Source organism: Microchirus variegatus, assembly GCF_963457635.1.
Source record: "Microchirus variegatus genome assembly, chromosome: 10".
In the NCBI taxonomy this organism is placed as follows: domain Eukaryota; kingdom Metazoa; phylum Chordata; class Actinopteri; order Pleuronectiformes; family Soleidae; genus Microchirus; species Microchirus variegatus.
This window is the reverse complement of record NC_139811.1, coordinates 23,039,294-23,060,145: the sequence shown is the minus strand read 5'-3', so window position 1 is coordinate 23,060,145 and position 20,852 is coordinate 23,039,294. Positions and strand designations below refer to the sequence as shown.

The window sequence follows — 20,852 nt, the reverse complement described above, 5'->3', positions numbered from 1 at the left end:
CAGACCAGATTTGTGGCATAAACCTTGACCAGCTATCCAACTGAGTATAAAGATAGTAATGAAATAGTATTATTATATACAATGATAACAGAATGACTGTCCAGGGTGTACCCCGCATATCACCTCATGTCAGCTGAGATAGGCACAGCATGATGGATAACAGAATGTTAAAGTGTGTGTCTTTCCACATTTTTAGACTCAATACATAAATATTACATATATTTTGTTAAATGTCTCAACAAGCATTTTTAAACTAAGATGATTTGTAGCAAAGCAGTTATAATAATTCTGCGTTTGCAGCTCTAGACAATGTAAAATAATATAATTTATTGATATATAGAATAATTGTCTACTTGCTTCCATTAGACTGCACAGCACCACTGCTCTGTGGAACATAAATGCACTACAACTCTTTTAACCTATATAACAGTGAATTAAACAAGTATATCAATGCATTATCTTACATGTGCAATCCCTCAAGTGTGTAAATAGTATGACCTTGTTGATGTATTTCGGGTTAAACACTGTTTACATTGTATATGTCATTCTATTTTTGGTTCTAAACTGTTTTAATGCATATTATTTATGTTTTCTACTGTAACACTGCAAATTGTGGGATTTAATGAAAATGGAAATCTGAACTTAAATAAGCAAATAAATACATGTTGTGATTGTTATGTTATTACCTACATGTCTTCAAACTTTGATCATTTTGTTGCTGGTCTGACTTCACTCAGTCATCCAGCCCCTGTCCCCGAGGGAATGAAGACCACAGTATGACGAGCGCCCCCTAGAGGATGGGAGTTGAACAACAACTGTTTTCAATCAGACGTGTGTAACAACTGTTTTTTAGTCGGTTTACAACTCATGAATTCACCAGTTGTGCAGTTTATGTCATATTATACATTAAGGACAAATATGTGGACATGTTGTTTTGTTTGTTTGGAAAGTCATGTTAATTATCAACTGCGCACACACAGCATTGACTCATACCAGGCAAGCATTTAAATGTGCGTGTGTGTGTGTGTCATCGCATTTAGATGGCGACTCTCCACCACTGTGGACAGTTGCATCAGTTCCTGTGCGTGCGTGCGTGTAAATGGCTGCTCCTCCGAGCTACTTTTTTTTTTTTCTCTCTAATTCCCAGGACATAGACTAGTAATAAATCCTCCTCTGCTCCTCTGCTGCTGCTGCTGCTGCTGCGAGGGAGGAAGAAAAAAAAGGCTGTGACCATAATAAAGACGTCACCCTCCTGCTCGGGGTTGGCTCGGCCGAGCCAAGTGCGCAGCTATTTGTAAGCTACAACAACAACAAGCACGGGCACCATGTCCCCGGATAACGTGCTGGTTTCTCCGGGCGCAGAGAGACGCGACATCTGCGTGGGATCCTTAAGAAACAGCCGCCTCTAATATCGATCTGGATACACAGAGACACGAGAAAGGGGGGAAACAGAGGGACGACTTGTCCGCTCCGCCGAGGTGCAGCCGCTTTAAGGCGACAGACACGGGGCACGGGAGGACGCAGGACGGTGGTGGATTTGAAGGTATTTAATAACTGCGACACTGGAGGGGCTGTGGGAGGGAGGGAGGGAGGGGAGGCAAAATAATAATGTGCTGTCATGGTGCTGCTGCTGCTGCTGCTGCTCACTGCGCACGTCTGTGAAGTCCCGCAAATTTAAATGGATACACTGTCGCTTGTGTTCACTTTTCTTTTCTTTTTTTAAACGTGTGTCCGAATCTCAGCCCACGACGAAAAAAAAACACACACACACACACTGTGAGCTGCAGTTGTGACGTGGGTTGCTTTTGCTCACAGTGGGAAGTTACTGTTCACTGAGGCGATTGTGAAACACACGGAAAACTGTTACTACGCACTTTTTATGCTCCGTTTCATGTTGGTTGTTTTTTTTTTCCTGGAGAGGCACGCCCACTCCACTGCAACGAGGGCGCACTTTATTTATTTATTCACGTATTCTTTTTATTATTATCACGTGTGTTCATTCGTAAACACCGTGGGGTCGTCGGTTGTAGCATGTAGCCGGAGAAGAAGCTAAATTAAACGTAACATTCTGCGTATATAAGCACCTGCGTAGGGGAACGAGGGGGTTTATTTAACGTGAGGTGTCAATGTTGTTTTGACAACAGAAGGGGGCGCTCTTTGAAATAGACTTCCACTGGAGTGAAAGGGGAAGTTTGACATCAGTGTCACGGAGAGAGGTGATGGCGGATCCTGTGGGGAAAAGACGTGCCACATTTATTAAACTGCCGTGCGAAGGAAGGTCAAAGTTTATTTAAGTCCTCACCAATTTTTTTTTATTTAGATATAGATAATAGATTCAAATACATGTGCAACATTTACAATGACAACATTTACATCTCGTCACATGTTATGCGCATAATATTCTTTAATTACTACTCCATATGCAAATTATCTTATCTAATATTCACTTTTTTTTGCAGTTACACTTCATATTATTGTACTCATAGTTATATTTATACCTCATCCTTTTATATTATTATTATTTTATACTGTTATATACTGTGTATAATAATAATAACATCAACTATACTGGAACAATGCATTAAATAATAAAAATTGTGTCTTAATTATTGAAATGTTAAATGGTTTCTGATATGACATGATTCCAGAGATTTGGGTACATTACTTATAAAAGATTCAAACTTGTTCATTATTTATAATAAATTGAAATGTAAAATAATAGTATAATGTTTATTTTGTTGTTAGTTAAACAGTAATTCAATTGTAAACTGACATTTTAAAGCGAAAATGGAATGGACATCCATACACTTAATTGGTTCCTTTGCTGTGTTGCAAAATAAAAAAAAAAGCTGCTTGTCCTTTTTAGACTTTGATGTTAATGTCATGACACAAGATACAAGAATTGCAATAATTATATAGAAATAATTTCCTGGTAAGTTGCCTTGCACCTCTTATACACGTTATGATCGGAAGTGGAATCTAATTCAGTGCCGCCTGTGTCTCAGTGATGTCACACTGGTTTCCACTCAGGATCTCTGTCTGTTTTTTTAAAGAATCATGGAGGAAACAGCTGCTGCAGATCCAGCCCCTGGTACTGGTGCCGCCACACCAACTCCCAGACCTCAGCCACCTTTGTTTGCTGCCTCGCGCAGCCTGCTGGAGTGGAGACGGAGGGTCAAGTCTGAATACATGCGCCTTCGCCAACTGAAACGCCTTAAAAAAGCCGAGGAGGTCAAAGTGCGTGGAGTCTGGTGTGCTGATAAATATGAGATACCCGTGGCTGATGCACATGTGACATTCACTGTTCATTCTGTTCTATTTGTTTCCAGACTCTGTTCATGTCCAACAGACAGAAGATAGAGCAGCAGACAAATCTTCTGAATGCAGAGTGGGCCAAACTCAGGATTCAGTCCACGCCTTTGTCAACTTCTGCTGGAGCAATGGCCAATAAGAAGGTGTGTGTGTGTGTGTGTATGTACCCATGCTCCCACCATTACTGTGGACCTAAAAATACGATTTAACTGGTTGCTCAGGTGCCATCCAATCTGAAAGAAGGATAGTCTTATTTCAGCAATATTTCCATGGACCTGTGTGGGAGCTGGATCCATCCTGGCTCTGACTGAAAACATACCTGTCAGCGAGGACAGAAAAAAAAACAGATAGCTCAAACCTAAAATCTACTCCTCCTTAAACATTGGTATCTCCAGAATATGTTTGCCAGTCTTGTTGCTAAAACTGCTCCTTTCATTGAAAAAATCAGGGAATTTTGACATCACATCACACAGGAGCTGTTAATCCACTCCTGCCTCCATCAGTGAGTCCTGATCGTATGTGTTATCTTGTTCAGTTGGTGTTTTAAATTCAAAACGCAGACTTTTCTCAGTGTACTTGGTGCAGCAGATACAGGAGCAGTTCACAAATGTCTGTTTTCAGGTCTTCATTTAAGACAGGGGTGTCAAACATATGCCAGAACCGGCCCACCAGAGGGTCCAATCAGGCCCACGGGATGATTTTGTGAAAATTTCACATTATGATTAGTATCTAATTATAATGAGAAATTACTTTTTTTTCAATTCCAGACACCTGTGACTATTTGTGATCTGTAAGTTATGTGTATGTGGTCAACGTATGTGTAATACTGTTAAAATTGCACTTTTTTTCCTCAATTTTCTCAAGGAATTTCAGGTTGTTCATAATGTTTTGTAAAAAAGACACTTCATAGAATGTGAAACAAAAGGAACAATTTGGTGTCCTTGTTGTTTACAGGGTATTATGCTAATATTCTACTGTATGGCCCACTTGAGATCAAACTGCCCTGTATGTGGCCCCTGAACTAAAATGAGTTTGACACCCCTGATTTAAGATATTTAATCAGGCATTGGTTGTATTAGGTGTGCCCTCTGTTAAGTGGCTAAGCCTGTTTTTCCTTCTGTCCAGCTCCTAAGCAGGTCATTGTACGCGGTGGCACACTCAGCATAGTCAGTGTTGTTACTATAACTTTAAAAATAATGTCTGTTACATCATAACATTTAACATCCATACGTGCACTATACAGCTTTCTCCTCATTTTCCTTTTGTCCTCATGCTCCTGCCCTGTCAAACCCCATCTCAGCCCATTGTCCTGTCTGCTTTTGTGCTCTCCTGTCCATCATGTTGAATCCTCCATTTCCCACCTGGCTCTCAGGTGTTCCAAAAATAACTCAGCTGAAACCAGCGTGTCAGAAATGGATCATATTGCAGCCTAACAAAGGACATTTTAGGAGCTTAAAAATAAGAACAACGCCTCATTGTACAACCGCATCTCTCACTTCTCATGTGCTGTCAGCCTCAGCTACATTGTGTTTTTGAGTTTATTATTTTTCCGTTGAACAGTGCATTTATTCAATTACACAGTAATGAAATTGTCTGATGATGCTGAGGATTGTTCTTGCATCTGCTCAGCACCAATCAAATTATTGATTCCTCCGTTGTAGATGTGCACAGTGGAGTTTGGTTTCCCAGGATTCAAAGCTCAAGCCATTGCCATGAGGCCGCTCTCGACCGTGGCTGGAATCCCCTTCATGTACTCCTGGTCGCCTCTGCAGCACAACTTCATGGTAGGGAAGTCATCACGATGTGCTGCTGTGTAATATTTCTGTCATTCACCTGATTCCATTTCATTTGTACATGTTTTGTAGGACTGTTAAACTGCCACAGTCAGGACCATGTGAACATTTTCTGAACTGCTGACTAGAGTGCAGTCACATACCTGTCTTGAATCCTAGGTGGAGGATGAGACATTCCTTCACAACATCCCTTACATGGGCGACGAGGTGCTGGAGCAGGACGAGGCCTTCCTGGAGGAACTCATTGACAACTATGACGGCGTTCACGGCGACAGAGGTGTGTATCTCATCACGCACTCAATGATCCACTCCCACTTCTATTATTATACACTCACTAGTCACTTTATTAGATACAGAGGAGCTGTAAATTGGCAGGAGTGGCACATGGTGTGGTCTTCTGCTGCTCTAGCTCAACTGTGCCATGGTTCTTCTGCATACTTAGGTTGTAATGAGTGGTTATTTGAGTAATTCTCCTCTGGCATCAGCAAGGCATGTTTTGCACAGAGAACTGCTGCTCACTAGATATTTTAAACTTTTCTGACCAAAGCCTAGAGATGCTTATGCGTGGAAATCCCAGGAGATCAGCAGTTTCTGAAATCTGTCTGGCAGCAACAAGCAAGCCACGTTCAAAGTCACTTAAATCACCTTAAATCTTCTTCACTATGATGATCTTCAGTCTGAACTTCAGCAGTTCATGTTGACCACATCTGCATACATAACTGTACTGAGTTTCTGCCATGTGATTGGCTGATAAGAGTTTTGTATAAACAAGGAAGTGAACAGGTGTACCTAATAAAGTGGCAATGATGCTATGTTTTGTTTTTCCTCTGAAAGCCTAAAAATAGTCAACATTTCTGGTGCGATGTTCTTGCCAACAGAGGGTGGGTTCATCAGCGACGAGATCTTTAAAGAGCTAGTGGAGGCCTTGAGCCAGTACTCGGACCAAGAGGAGGAGGAAGAGGAGGTGGGGAAGAAGGAGGAGGAACGAGTGATGAGGAGGAGTTCAGTGGATGCCCCGGAAGAGTCCAAAGCTGGAACTGTGGCATTTATCAGGAGGAAGAGAAGGAGTACAACTGAGGGTGAGCAGGTTTTTAGCAGTGTGCTCAGAGCACAAGGACGGCTGCAGCATTGAACAAGGCTGGTACTGTTGCTCTCGTGACACTGCACAGCTGCCACAAGGTCGCCCTGCCACAGCAGCTCTTCAACTGGCATTGTTTACACTAACACAGTGTGTGCGCGTGTGTGTGTGGGGGGGTCACTTGTACTTTTTACCTCTTTAGGACCTTTTTTGGCAGAAACCCTGACCATAGGAACCTTATTTATGAGGAACTGGTTCAGGTTCAAATCATTCACAACTGATGTGGTGTACGTTAATATAATTTTAGGCACTTTAAGTGGAAATAAATTTGGAGTTGACCTCAATTACCTTTGATTCTCAATATTGTTTAAATTAATATAAAATGTCCTAAATCTTTCACATTACCCATTTACACATGTCCCATTTGTAATTACATAATTGCAAGAGTTCTTGTACCTGGCTTTCTGCACAATTTTAGACTTTGTGTCAAATTGAAGCACACCTGAATAAATACACAGTCACATAAACACGTGCATGGATAAAGACACTGTCATTTTGGCACAGTAAAATAGTTTCCAGGCCATGTTATTGCTAAATGACCTTGAGAAAAGAACCGATTGCATAAGTTGTATTTGTCAAACTGTATCGCAGTCTGATTTGTGGACAAACTCTGCTCACTGTCTCTTTCTGTGTCCAAAGTGAGGGACTTGTGCAGCAGCAAGAAGATTCCCAATGATAAGATATTTACGGCCATCGCCTCCATGTTCCCCTACAAAGGCTCCACGGAGGAGCTGAAAGAAAAGTAAGAAAAGTGGAGTGAAGCCACAGACCTATGCACACAATGCTGCACAGGCCGTTGCTTAGTATTCACCATGGAGACGCAAGCTGTCAGGGAGTGAAGTAATAATGGTGGTTCCCACTTAGGCTCCCTGACTGAAAGGAGCGTTTGCAACAAGCATCTGAAAGAGTTTTATTTTGAAAGAGAAACATGTACAGCTTCACTGAGCCCCAGCCAAAGACGTATCACTACTAAAACTTTCATCCTGTCATCTCATCAGGTATAAGGACCTCCTTGAGCCCCCCAGCCCGGTGAAGCTGCCCCCACTTTGCACCCCCAACCTGGACGGACCCTTTGCTAAGTCTGTGCAGCGCGAGCAGTCTTTGCACTCCTTCCACACACTATTCTGCAGACGTTGCTTCAAATACGACTGTTTCCTGCACCGTAATGGCTCCATTTGTGTTTCTATCGTTTCTCCTGCAATTTCAATGTCGTTTTTTTTTAGTGTTGTTAACTGATTATTTCATCCGACCAAGACTTCTCATTCTTCTTGTGAGGTTTAAAACATCTGCATGTAGTTGCTATCTACATACTACTTGTTAAACAATGGAGATTTAAGTGTCTTGTCTTTTCATTTAGCTTTCCATGCGACACCTAATGTTTACAAGAGGAAGAGCAAGGAGATCCGGATTGAGACGGAACCATGTGGTGCAGACTGCTTTCTGTTACAGGTATGCTGAGTGCACACACGTTTTCAGGACAATGCAATACTGGCTGTGTCTTGTTATTCACTTTTTGTTGTATCTTCCTTTTTGTTCCTTCGTTACAATCATCTGAAGAAAGGGGCGAAGGAGTTTGTGGATCAGAATATGTTACGGTCACAGAGGTCTCGGAGGCGGCGGAGGCAACAGCGTCCCACCAGCTCCAGCTGTCCCGGACCATCTGGGTCAGCTGAAGAAGGGAAAGAGGGAGACAGTGACCATGAGACCACCTCCTCCTCAGGTATGGGACTCCAGTGTTTACAGTGGCACGGTTTGGTAGTTGTGTAAATTATATAATTCTAATACATTTTAGGCTGTTTGGTTTTGAATTTGCTTGTCAGGGACATCAGCTCAGCTACAGTGGCCTTGTAATAGGATTGAAAAAAGCAGGTTTTCTCCTGGGGCCCTGAGCTGAGAAGAGAACAGAACAATTATTTTAGTGCACAGTGATGAAAATGTTGGGAGGAAACCCCTTGAATTCTATTATTGACTATGTAGAGGAGATTACTAAGATAGTATGTTTGCAATCCCTTCTCATTAGACACTAATTTCACTATTATTTTACAAGTGTAGTTTTGTGCTGATTGATAGATGTGTCCATTTGTGTGGTGTTCAGGTTGGTTGTTGTGGAGGGAATGCATTTTGTTGGAGATGGTTTTCTAGGTAGTAGCTCCTGTGTAAACAGTTAATGCACCAGTGGCAGATTTAATAGGTTAATATTTATGGTTTGGGATTGGCATGTCAAGCCCCCCCCAGGCACCTTTTGCTGAAAGCCCCTAAGTCTTTTGAAACGCCTCTGCGCAGTGTTTTCTACTTGCTACTGAGGCTCTGAGTCATTGTATGACTGTGTGAATGGGTGCATCATTTACCATCAGTCCTCTCTCAACCTCCCCCTCACTGTAGCTCTGGCTGTGGCTCGTCAGAAAAGTGAAATTTGGCCTGGGATTATAGCTTTCAAGTCATATCCTGCTCCCTCCTGTGTCTCCCACTTCCATCCCCTCTCAATATCAGCTCGCTCCTGCCAAGACAAATAAACCAACCATTAGTTTTGCATGCTTCATCCGCAATATAAACACTTCCCTCCCCCAACTTCTACTGTGGCTTTTTTCCGTCTTTTCTTTAATTTCTGTTGACATTTTCATGTTGAGAGCAGAGGAAGGGAAACAAGAGCCAGTCTCCCCTGGATCTGTATCTTCTCTCCCCCCCTCGTAGCACTTAGATTGTTGTCCAACGCCATCAATGCCTCATTCAAAGTCTCTATGAGTTTTGGAAACGGCTCATGCTTAGCCAGTGACTCAGCAGACTCTCTTTACACATGCGGAGATAATGTGGAAAAAAACAGATTGTTGAGCAGATTAATAAAGATACTCAGTGCTGGAGCTTGTGACCACAGCAATGCAGTTTTCAGCTTGTTGCCAGGCAACATCAGTCTTGAATATCCCCCCCTCCCAAAATAAAAAAATCAAAGCTGTTGTGTAGTGCGTGTGTGTTTATGTGTGCACATCCAGATAAAACAAAATGGCAGCCAGAAATAACAATGTGTTTCTTAGCGTGTGTGTGCGCGCTGTCCAAACCTTTTTGCCAAGACCCAACTAATCGAAAAGCATTTGCATGTGTCGATGCTTGTGTGCGGATTCATACAAAATATGTGACCCAAATTCTGCCAAGAGTATTTTGTCAGGAATACTGAAGTGTGTTCCTGCGTTTGTGGGATACAGAGGGGAACTCGCGGTGCCAGACTCCCACCAAACTGCGTCCAGCAGATGAAGACGGGGAGCAGCCGGCATGCTGTGTGGTCCAGTGGAGCGGGGCCGAGGAGTCACTATTCAGGGTCCTGTACGGCACGTATTTCAACAACTTCTGCTCCATCGCTCGCCTCATCGGTACCAAGAACTGCAAGGAGGTGAAGTCTTCACGCGTTTCCTATCTCGGCATGTTTATTCTGACACTTTTAACGCAAGATGAAATGTTTACTTTGCTGCATTCATTATTCATAAATGAACGTGGATTTTTTTTTTTTTTAAGTTGCGGTAAATGGGAGTTTGCAATCACTTTGTCATCATTACCACAGACATGTAGAGCCAGTGATGAAGAGCCTTTCTCTTTCTACGATGACATTCCAGTCCCAGGACAATGTAGGATTTATAAGCATAGACTGTTTATGAAAAAAACCTCATGTATGTTTGAAAAACCTCAGTAAACTTAAGGAGTTATTGGTCTTAATTTCTAGTTTCCGTTCTTATTCTATAGCATATAATGTCAATTTTGTAACTTACACTCCCATTTAGACAAAATAGGTGATAAAGCATGGTACATGAGTGCACACCGGTGTAATTGACAGCTGGTACCGTCCAACAAGGTTGCAGGTGACGTCTGTGAACATCCAGTTTTATGATGCCGGTCAAATTGCAATTATCAAGGTTTGAAAATGGGTGTTCATTTTGCAACAGCTTTTTTAATTCACTTTTTTATATATATGGTCTTTGTTATGAAAAATACATATTTTCTTTCAGTGCAACTCAAGTAGTGTCACTTGTGGCTTTCTGCTGCTCTCTAAAAGCCACAAAAGCCTTTTTGTGTCACATAAATAGTCAGACTCCCCTAAACATAAAGACATCTTCGATGTGTAAAATCAGCAGTGAGTGAAAAGCTGGAAATGGATTTAAAAATGAACTACTAAAATCCAGATAATAGATATAGAATGTTTTTTATCAGCGATGAGGTCTTGATTTTTGAGGTTTACAGGCTGTTTCAACCGCTGGTTACTGGCTGTGTACGCTCTGGTGGATTTATAAATATAAAAATAATGGAAGTACATCGCAAACTTCCCGAAACCGACGCGTTGTGTTACAATCGCGTCGCTGATTTCTGTTGCATTTGCGTCAGCGCGGGTGTAATAACACGTGTATCCTGTGCCTGTGGTTTTATGGTGTGGATAATTGAGCTGACTACAGAGAGAATGGCATGTGGCACCATAAACATGGATGCTTACCAGATGTAACATAGTTCAGAATTCAACACATAAAAATAAGAGGTGTTCAGCCAATACCTAACAGGTAGAACACATTTTGATGTATTTGAGAATGAACGTTGAAGCAGCATCACCCACAGGATTAATCAAGTGGAAATACTTAAACCAGCTACATCATTATGCATATCTGTGTCCAAGTCCAGATGTTTGTGTATGTTTTGGCCCTGCTGAGGAGTTTTGTAATAGACGGTGGTTGGTAAATGGGGGGTGTCATGACATTCTGTGGCGTAATCGAGGCGACGTGCCTTTTGGCCGGAGCAGCGCTGCGTTACACAACATAGTTAGGGTGAAGAAAACAGAATGTACACACAGTGGTACATAACTTTTCACTTTTTTGTTTATCCAGGTGTACGAGTTTGCAGTGAAAGAAGTCCTGATCCACCGTGTTCCTTTGGACGATGGAGGCATTTCACCCCAAAAGAAGAAGAGGAAACACAGGCAGGATATCACTAGTTAATCCTTTTACTGAATTTACATGATCGCATGCAAATGGGAGCTTTGGTTGATCTGAACTCACGAATAATGCACTGTTGGTTATCATCAATGCACTAAATTTTACTGTCAAATTTCAGATTTTTTCCACCAATCAATAAAGTTCTCGTACACGTCCCTTCAGTGGACAGGTCATCAAAATTACCTCAAAAATAAAAGAGAGAGCAAACAGAGCCAAATGATTAATACAATAAAATGCATGTCAATATTGGTGCAGCATTTCAGAGATGGAAAGATTGCCTTGAAAGATCTGTCGTTCCTGGATCCCAAAAAAGGAACTGGGAAAGAGACTCGACAACTCGAGAAAAAAATATAATATTCTTGTGATACATCTTCAATCAGCACAATAGTTGTTGGATTTATTTTTATATTTTGTTTGTTTTTTGTTTTTTTTAATAAATCCCTTTCCCTTGTGTTTGTTTGATGTGACAGGTTATGGGCAAAGATTCAGCTGAAGAAAGGTAACATTCATCCCAGAATGAATAAAGATCACAGCATTTGCTATTACTGTGCGCTCTGAAATATAATACAGCTCACTGTGCCAATCTGAGAGCTTTGTCCTCTGTTTGCTCCAGATAATTCGTCCAATCAGGTGTACAACTACCAACCATGTGACCACCCCGACCATCCGTGCGACAGCTCCTGCCCGTGTGTGATGACCCAGAATTTCTGTGAGAAGTTCTGTCAGTGCGAGCAAGAGTGTGAGTGTGACCTTCTTGCTTCATTCTTTCTCATCAGACACAAAAAAACACAAGAAACACACACGTAGTCTGCTCTGCTTCTTGCGACTCTAAAAGAAAAAAACTGTTTTGTCACCGCATTTTCCAAAGGAAACTCTCGGTAGCTTTAAATCCCCCTTTGTGCCAGGCCACAATAGAGCAGGGCAGCAGAATGTAAAACGATTCTGCAGCAGTCAGAGGAGAAGCTGTCCTCTGGCAGGGAAAGGTGGGTGTCTGTTTAACACAGAGCCGCATTCACAATGAGTCAGTTGCTGCAGCAGTAAATGACCCAGCGCTGTGTTTTCCAAAATGACCACATGGTGGAGGAATGCTCTCTGTATTTTTGAGTTTACAGCTGAGCGAGAATACAACAAGAAGTAAACATTTTCCTTGTAGTTTTAAGAAAAGATGCCTTCTTTGCCTCACTTGTATTTCAGTCACCTTCTCCAACCTCCTCCCCCTCCTTCATCCTTTTTCCTCCTCCTTAACCCAAATATTACCTCGCCTTTTCCCGGAGCAGAGTGGAGCTCGGGCCAAACAGGAAGCAGCCCCTGGTTACACACATGTGCGAGCTCTAGAGACTTGGAGAGGAATCAAAGGGCCGTGACGGGCTCTGTGCCTGATGTGCAACATCATCTCCGACCCCAGCATGAGTCAGGCATCTCCCAAATAAACAGTGCTTGGTGACACAGACACATAAAACCCACACAGGCTGAGAATGTGAGGTTTAAAGGGTACAGCAGTGGAGACAAATACTGCCTGGTAGCACAGCTCTTTTCTGTCATCTGCCGAGAGTGTGACGCTACACCCTGCAGAATTGTATTTCAGCATTTGTACCAGCAGATGTCTCCGATGAGCCACTCAGCCATTCAGCATCTGTGCGGCAACTGCATCTTGAGCATAGAATAATCTCTTTTCCCGGAGTCATATTGTGTTCTGCCAAGTCACATGATGTTTCTGATTATCCCTTGCTGAGCAAAGTCTGTGTCTGTGAATATTCTCCAGGCCAAAACCGCTTCCCAGGCTGCAGGTGTAAGACTCAGTGCAACACTAAACAGTGTCCCTGTTACCTGGCCGTGAGGGAGTGTGACCCAGATCTGTGCATGACCTGCGGAGCCGCGGATCACTGGGACAGCAAAGTGGTCTCCTGCAAAAACTGCAGCATCCAGAGAGGCCTGAAAAAGGTACTTGAAAAGCACAACACGTTTACTATTCTGGATGCATTATAAAGAAATTGCTGTTGGGGTTTTTTTAAGGTGTCTTTGTATGAGTTACAGACACAAAGTCACCTGTCAGACGGGACACAAGAAAAAACTAATTTTAACCACCTCACAGAAAGACTCACTAATTCAATGTACTCCTGTTTGATTCTGTAATATCACAAGAATGTTTGTGGTGTTTCATGTTGTCATTAGACAACCTTTCCGAGCTGGAAACTGGCACTTCTAAACTTCTCACTCTCCCGCACAAAGTCCATAGAGAAAAGGTAAATCCGATTTCAGGTTTCCAAACACCAAAGTCACAAAAAGTCATAATACATTTGAATTCCCTAATAGAGGTTGCAGTGGATTAACAGCACCTTTGTGTTGTGATGCTTAATCACCAATATCTCTATGGGGAGGATGTGGCTTTTAAAACATGATAAACTTCAGCTATCCTTTAGAAGAGCCTGATCTTCTAACATTGAAATGAAGTGACATGGCCAACACTGACTATGTGCCAGTACCTCATACAACCACACGTATTTAAACTGTACTGAGATCACTCACATTGGCCCCTCCCTCTTTAGCACCTGCTATTGGCTCCATCAGATGTTGCCGGGTGGGGCACATTCATCAAAGAGCCCGTTCAGAAGAATGAATTCATCTCAGAATACTGTGGAGAGGCAAGTCCAGGCAGTTCAGCCAGATTAAAAAAAAGTTGAGCTTGAATGAAGTATTTCAAATGTGTGTTATTTATGTGTGTGTGTAAACAGCTGATCTCTCAGGACGAGGCAGACAGACGTGGCAGGATCTACGACAAGTACATGTCCAGCTTCCTTTTCAACTTGAACAATGGCATGTGTCCCCCACTCTCACTCTTAATTTATACAACAGTGTCGTACCGCACTGGTGCGGTGTATTTAGTAATCTTTGATCAACTGTGTGTGTGTGTGTGTTTCTCAGTAGACTTTGTTGTGGATGCCACGCGGAAGGGGAACAAAATCCGCTTTGCAAATCATTCAGTTAATCCCAACTGTTACGCAAAAGGTAAGACTCGATTACTCAGCTTTTAAATCTCATCTACAGTGTCCTGCAGAAATTTTTAAATAATATAAACAAATGACATTCAAACCATTGTGAGCGCACACACAATACTGATTACACCTATCACTTCCTCCAGAGTCTCTCTGTGCCGTCTCCGTTGTCCCTTGACGAAGTGACGGAAAATATTTTGTGCAGTCGGAGACGACGCAGAGGGCTCTGTGTAAACTACGCAGAGCACTTTACGCAGGAGTATAAATTGGGCTTTAATACAGTGATACATTGAGTTTTACATGTTCTTGTTCAGTGCTGTAATGTAAGATGTGCTTTTTTCCAGTTTAGTGTTCTGTATCTTCGGCCAGATGGGAGTAGGGTGAAACATTGGTTGAGAAGGTGGTCAGGACTGCTAACTATTGCTCTTGCCAGGCGTACGATTGCAAGTTCATTAGCTTCTGACAGACTGGGGGTGGGGAGGTTGATTATCTTGGCTGCTGTGTTTGGGATTTTGAGAATTTTGTTTTTGCTGGTGACAGTGAGCAGGGTGAAGAAGCAGGGGGAACAGTACATTAGGATGGGTTGGATGATGCTTTTGAAGAGGGAGGTTGGGGGCCAAAGACAGCGATTTTAGCTTATCTTCTTCTGCTTTATCCTCCACATGAGGGTCACGAGGGGTTGCTGTGCCAATCTCAGCTGACATAGGGAGAAAGGCGGGGTCACACCCTGGACAGATCGCCAGTCCATAGTTTTTGAATTTTCTGGAGTTACAGTAACGCCAATCCCATTCCAATCCAAATCCTGTCTGTGACGACAGGATGGTAGAAGGGTTACAGCAACATTGCAAGCTGGTTTGAGTATGACTGAAAACACAAAGAAGCACCTGTAAATGCTTCTTGACCCTCCTGCTCTTGCTCTACAGGTGTATACACACACAAGGACAGAGTATTCAAATAGTATTTTTGTTCATAAGAGGCAGAAGAAGAATAACAACAAAAATGTATTTAAATAATGTGATTTAAGCTGCTTTTTTGCATGTATACTGATGTTTTCTCCACCGTTGCAGTGGTAATGGTAAACGGAGACCATCGCATCGGAATTTTTGCCAAACGGGCGATCCTGCAAGGAGAGGAACTTTTCTTTGACTACAGGTAGAGTCACGGGCCTTTTTGTGACTCTCCAGCAGCTTCAAAGTAAATTTGAAAAAATGCAAGGAAGATGTACACTATGACCGAAAAAAGTGTTTCCTGTCAATGCCGTTCAGTAAAAGTCTTTACTTCACATTCCCTCCACAGATACAGCCAAGCCGATGCCCTGAAATACGTGGGGATAGAGAGGGAGGTGGACGTGACTTAGCCGCACCTGCTGCCTACCTCTGCAACTCATCCATAACCTCCTCGTCCGCTCACTAATGCTTCTGTCCCTCTCTGCAGTGTCACATCCAGCTCATGAGTGAGCTGGATGTGCTGCTGCTCCTCCAGAAATAGAACCCCCCCCCGCGCGCGCGCCGCCACGCTTCTCCCTCATTCCCCCTCCTCATCTCTACCAGACTACATATGCCGAGCTTATGAAACGAAACTATTTAAAGTGGAAACGCTATTACTCCACGCCGCTCATTGCACATTTCTTTGTGTTACATCTTGTCAAAGGCTACGATAACCCCCGTCATACAGTACAGCGTGTTACTCTCTCAGCAGTTTTTTTTTGTTACTGGCTTTTGTTTTTGACGTCTCAATACGTATATAATGCAAGCTTTATATACTTCGTACCTAATGATGACCAGTGGAATGCATGTGCCGTCTCTTTAATAAGTAACCCGTTAAAATAAAAACATGTTAGCCACAGCGTTAGCTTCAGTCGGCTGCTGCTCCGCGCAGTCACTCAGTATTGTTGTGTGATGTTAAGCCTCTGGATTGTTCTTCAGTAGGAACACGTTCCTCTGTGAACTTTGTCAGTGGCTATAGCGTCACCGTCACATCTCTATGGTAAAAAAAAATAGGTTAATGTGCATTTACTATATCATTGTTCTGCAAAAAAAAAATAGGCAACCAGACGAGAAACCGACTGACTGAATGTAACCTGTAGAAGATGGTGAAGAGATCTCATCCCTCTTTTTTTGTTTTTTTTACTCGTCAAACAGTTCCCCATTGGTACCTATATGAGCAATGTACAATTTTTTTACGGTAACGTTAAACATTTAACACCGTGTTTACGTGACTAACAAAGAAATGAGTCACAGATTAAATGTCTTCCTCTGAGATAAATCTTTAAAAGTGCCAAATATTTCCACGCAGAAACAGACTGACACAGTTTGGATGTAACGGTTATTATAACAAAAGCTAAATTGTCAGCATTTGACCAAATATTAAAGTCCCCCTTGTGTGAATGTAAATTATCATTTATCATAATTTTTTTTTATCTGTGTCAAAATTTGTAATCCACTGTTTTTCATTCATAAAAGATTAAGTCCCATGTTGAAATGAGATCCTTCTCAATAGCGATGAACATGGAATGGAGTTTACTGATGTGTACAGCATATGCCTATAAAATAAAACTTTAACTTTGTACATTAAAACACGCTGCCCTTGTCTTTATGTTTGCAACCTTCAAACCACCACCTGACACAAAACAGGTTCACAATTTTTCCTTCAAGCTTCTTTTATTGATGTGACAATTTGGCTTTACCTTAATTTACACAGTAATGGTCATTTACAGTGAAAGTTAATACAAAACAAAAAGAAATACTCGAGTGTGGTCACAAACAGCTTAATGTCTAATGTTTGTAGCAGGAGGATTGAGTTTTGATGGTGCAGTTTGAAGTCTAACCTGCCAACTTCCTCCCTCTGGTGTTTTATCATTTTGATTTCATACATGATATCGCTGTGAACGGCTGATTTATTTCACAAAAGTCTAAATGATTTCATTAACTTTGTGGTGTTAGTACAGAGTAGAACAGGATTACATGCAAGTTGTGACTTTTTTTTAGGGCCAAAATGTAAGTTTGTGCCACTTTGAATACACTTAAATCTCATTTAATGATGTATTTCTTTCATAAATCCTCTTTTGACTACTGCTTCAGCAGATAACTTCATCCTACTGGTGTGCTCCCTCTACTGGACAATTTTATCCTAATCAATTCTCACCCACATCCATCCATTGTTATGAAGGAAGCAGGTTGGACACCCTGGAGCAAACTGAGCTTCACAAGGCCTTGTCCCTGTCTTGCTCTGCTACTATTGGTGCACGACAGTTCGTGAACTGGAAAGTCGTTATCGGTGCACTTCAAAATAAATACGTAACACCAGTATGATGTGATTAGGTGAGCACAAAACACAAAACAGTTAAAACAGCCAGTCACTCACACATACACACACAGGCACGCGCGTGTGCCAGGGACCACATATGAAAAACAATGCTAGGCTGAATGTTTATAATCCACAATGAATAGATACATATATTTATTGTGTATCCTACTTAAGGTGACTCTTTCCTAATAGGCAACGAAGCAAATTTGACCCCAACGTTGTTGGCTCAAACCCAGCGTGATGTTTGACTGATGATTGTCCAGTTAACACAAAACACGCAATACACTTTGCATCCACCAGAAAACAAACAGGGCAACAGTTTACAATACAATATAGTAACAATATGGTATAATAGTATAGTCATCATTTTGTAAAGGGAAGTAATATTATTACCATATAACTATAGTTACAGTCATAGCTTAGTGACCATGTACAGTATAAGAGTTGGCAGTTTTCATGTTTTATATATTTATTTATTGACCTAGTTTCTGTGTTTTATTTGTTTTTTATGTCGTTTTTATTGTTATTTATAATGCTGTGAGTTGACATTGTTTCATACCCTGTCTGTTGAATGTATTTATGCCGACGTACAGCGCTAACAACAGCGCTAACAACTCTGTTGTTTCCAAACATGCTATATACATACATTTGGATTCATTTAGTAATAAAGATGACAAATGTGTGTGAGTCATGTAGAATAATGAATTATAACTAAAAAAATAGTAATTACCTTTTTTTATCAACATTACTCTGATGGTAACTTACAGTAATTAGCTATTAGTTAGCTATTAGCTAGCTATTATCTGGATATAACAAGGTGTAAATTGCAATAAGAGATCAAATATTATTATATTATTATTGGTATAATGTTGTTACTTTACTGTAATGTAAAGTGTTGCCACCAACAGTTTCACTGCATATGCTCAGTTTTTTTCACTTCCATTCATCTCCTCACAGCGCATTCTTAAAAATATAGTCTGTAAATTGCCAGCAGAGGCTAAATGTGTACATTTACATACATTATTAGCAAGTCGTGCCTTTACAGTCATCTTGTATTTTTTACATCGACTATACATCCTGTCGCTGTACAATTTTGAACAATCCTCCCTGTTTGCACCACCGTGTTGGATTTTGGAGGTATATTCGTGCTACGGAGGACAAGTACTGCACTTTCTGTATCCTGAGCGTTCTCTTAAAAGCTAGCATGAGTAGTTTGCGCCAAAAAGGAGCTCGTCAGTGAAAACAGCAAAACTGCTAACAATGCAGAGTTTACATTCAAACACCTCCACTTTTTTTTCATAGTTTAACACTTTCTTTTTTTTTGTATAAACTGTAGAAATGAAAGAAAATTTGCTTTACACAATATTCACATATACACGCGTCACATCCTATGTGCTAATTTTGCATGTGCAATTTAAACGTTAACATCATTGGAGGCTGAAAGAAAGTATTCGTATTATTGCGTGTTTCTGCAAAGTGCGTTCATGCTCTACATGTGTTGCAAATGTACAACTTTTTTTTTCACAAACACAACAGTGTATTAGTGGTGAGCGATGGTGGGACTACAGTACGCTTTTGGTTGCACCGCACACGTCAAAATTAAACGCCATCTTGCCAATAAAATAAAACGATATCGAGACTTTTCCACTGGTAGCAGCTAAACAAGCAGCAGCAGCAAAGACAGCGACTGTCCCTACAGCGTTATATTAAAACATTCAAGCACTGTGAGTTTGAAGTAGAAGACAAGCATTTACACGTGTGGTCCTCTGTACATAATGTTATTGTGTGTGTGCGTGTGTCTCCACATGGCAATAGGGAGCAGCTGTTTCCTGGAGGATTTGTCTTTTTTTCTCAGTTATCGGGGTCACAGGAAAAGGATTTGTGACTCTTTTCAGCAAAAACGTCTGCTGAGTCAAACACTCTGTAGCACCGAGCTATTGGCAGCTTGATTCTTGATATAAGTAAGACGAGAGAATAGGAAACGAGACCTTGGATATGTGGCTCACTCGGTCCCTGGCGACCTCTTGCGCCACCTCTTCGTTCTCTTCTGTTCTGATGCTGCGTTCCAGAGCCAATCCAAACCAGTAGGACGTGGGACTTTTCCTAACCTCCAACTAGAAAAAGTGCACTGGAATGCCTCTCAAAGTGGGACCTCCTACTCGTGAAGTCGGGGCTGATCGACCTACCCCGACTTCACCAAAATGACGTCGGAGAATAATGGCGGCGCCCATGTTGTCACATGAATAGGCTATAAACTTTACTTTACTTGTAGACTTGTTTTAGACACATTTTATCACAACTTGTTTTTCATGTTATTGCGTGAAATTATGGCGTCGTAGTTATCCGTTAGCATGAAAATATGTAGGGCTACGGTAAAAGTACACTCATGACGTTACATGTCGATATGTATCGCTTTTACATATATGGCTCGCTTGTGTATGTAAGTAGACTGAATTGCTGACAGTCAAAATGCCTCTTCAAACATAAATCTAAGGCACCGCGATCGTCACTGTTTTCTAACATTCGACTTTAATTGCTGGAACGTTTTGAAGTAGGAGCTAGTACAATTCAGGTAGGATAAGTCCCGCATCCCATTTGTTTGGATGGGCTCTGGAACACAGCATGACTCTGCAGTACACCAGCAGTCTGTTAACTGTCACACCCAGAGGTACAGTATCCGACAACTCGTCACACTCTCATTTCCGAAGCATCTGAGAATGTGAGCGCACTGTAATTGGCAAAGCTGCTATCTACTGACACTATATTATATGGCAATTCTGAGTCATTTCAACGAGTGCCATTGTGTATAGGTAATGCACTGCTATAGGCTGGAATACAACAAATATAAGCATATAACCTTTTTACGATCTTAATATGTATCATCTCAAAAGCTTAACATCTCAAAAGCTCCATGCTTGTCAGTTTGCTGTCTCGTCGGTTGGTTGTTATTTAGGAACGCCGGGTTAATTTTTGTTTGTTTTGGTGAAGCAGCTCTCAGGTGTGTTCAGAGCTACAGAAGAATGAGAGATTGTCATCAAAAGGTAAATCTATGCAGTGATATATGTATCGGCGGCTTTAGTTGCTCTCAAAAAAAACGGCTCAGAAAAGAAACACGACCGAAAAAATGCGCGAATACTTCGAAACCGATGTTGTACTCCGACACACCTCAAAAACCTTCCGATCCACAACCCTGTCCGAATAAGCGTTTGCGGTCGCTTCAGATCCAGCTTGCTCAGATGAGGCACTTCATTATTTCACGTGCCACGCAGCACGGGGCTTGATTTGAACTCTGAACCCAACATAACTAGAACTTACCAAAAATACATATACAGTAGAGCACCAGGCA

At 41.6% G+C, this 20,852-nt stretch overlaps 1 protein-coding gene across 2 annotated transcripts; it reads left to right on the top strand.

Annotated features, from left to right (window-relative positions):
* Nucleotides 1-1,091: 1,091 nt before the first annotated feature.
* ezh1 (enhancer of zeste 1 polycomb repressive complex 2 subunit) lies at nt 1,092-16,760 on the top strand. 2 transcript variants are annotated; one of them, XM_083897148.1, is made up of 20 exons: nt 1,092-1,543; nt 3,054-3,237; nt 3,330-3,455; nt 4,974-5,096; nt 5,265-5,382; nt 5,984-6,184; nt 6,883-6,985; nt 7,242-7,405; nt 7,601-7,692; nt 7,801-7,963; nt 9,441-9,625; nt 11,100-11,191; nt 11,678-11,706; nt 11,821-11,946; nt 12,970-13,148; nt 13,754-13,849; nt 13,940-14,021; nt 14,133-14,213; nt 15,268-15,352; nt 15,497-16,760. In XM_083897148.1, the coding sequence occupies exons 2-20, from the start codon at nt 3,058-3,060 to the stop codon at nt 15,555-15,557; spliced, it is 2,286 nt and encodes a 761-aa protein (XP_083753274.1). In that variant the 5' UTR covers nt 1,092-1,543; nt 3,054-3,057; the 3' UTR covers nt 15,558-16,760. The 2 variants fall into 2 exon arrangements, with proteins under 2 accessions (XP_083753274.1, XP_083753275.1); XM_083897149.1 differs by having other exon boundaries at nt 15,268-15,394.
* Nucleotides 16,761-20,852: the final 4,092 nt, after the last annotated feature.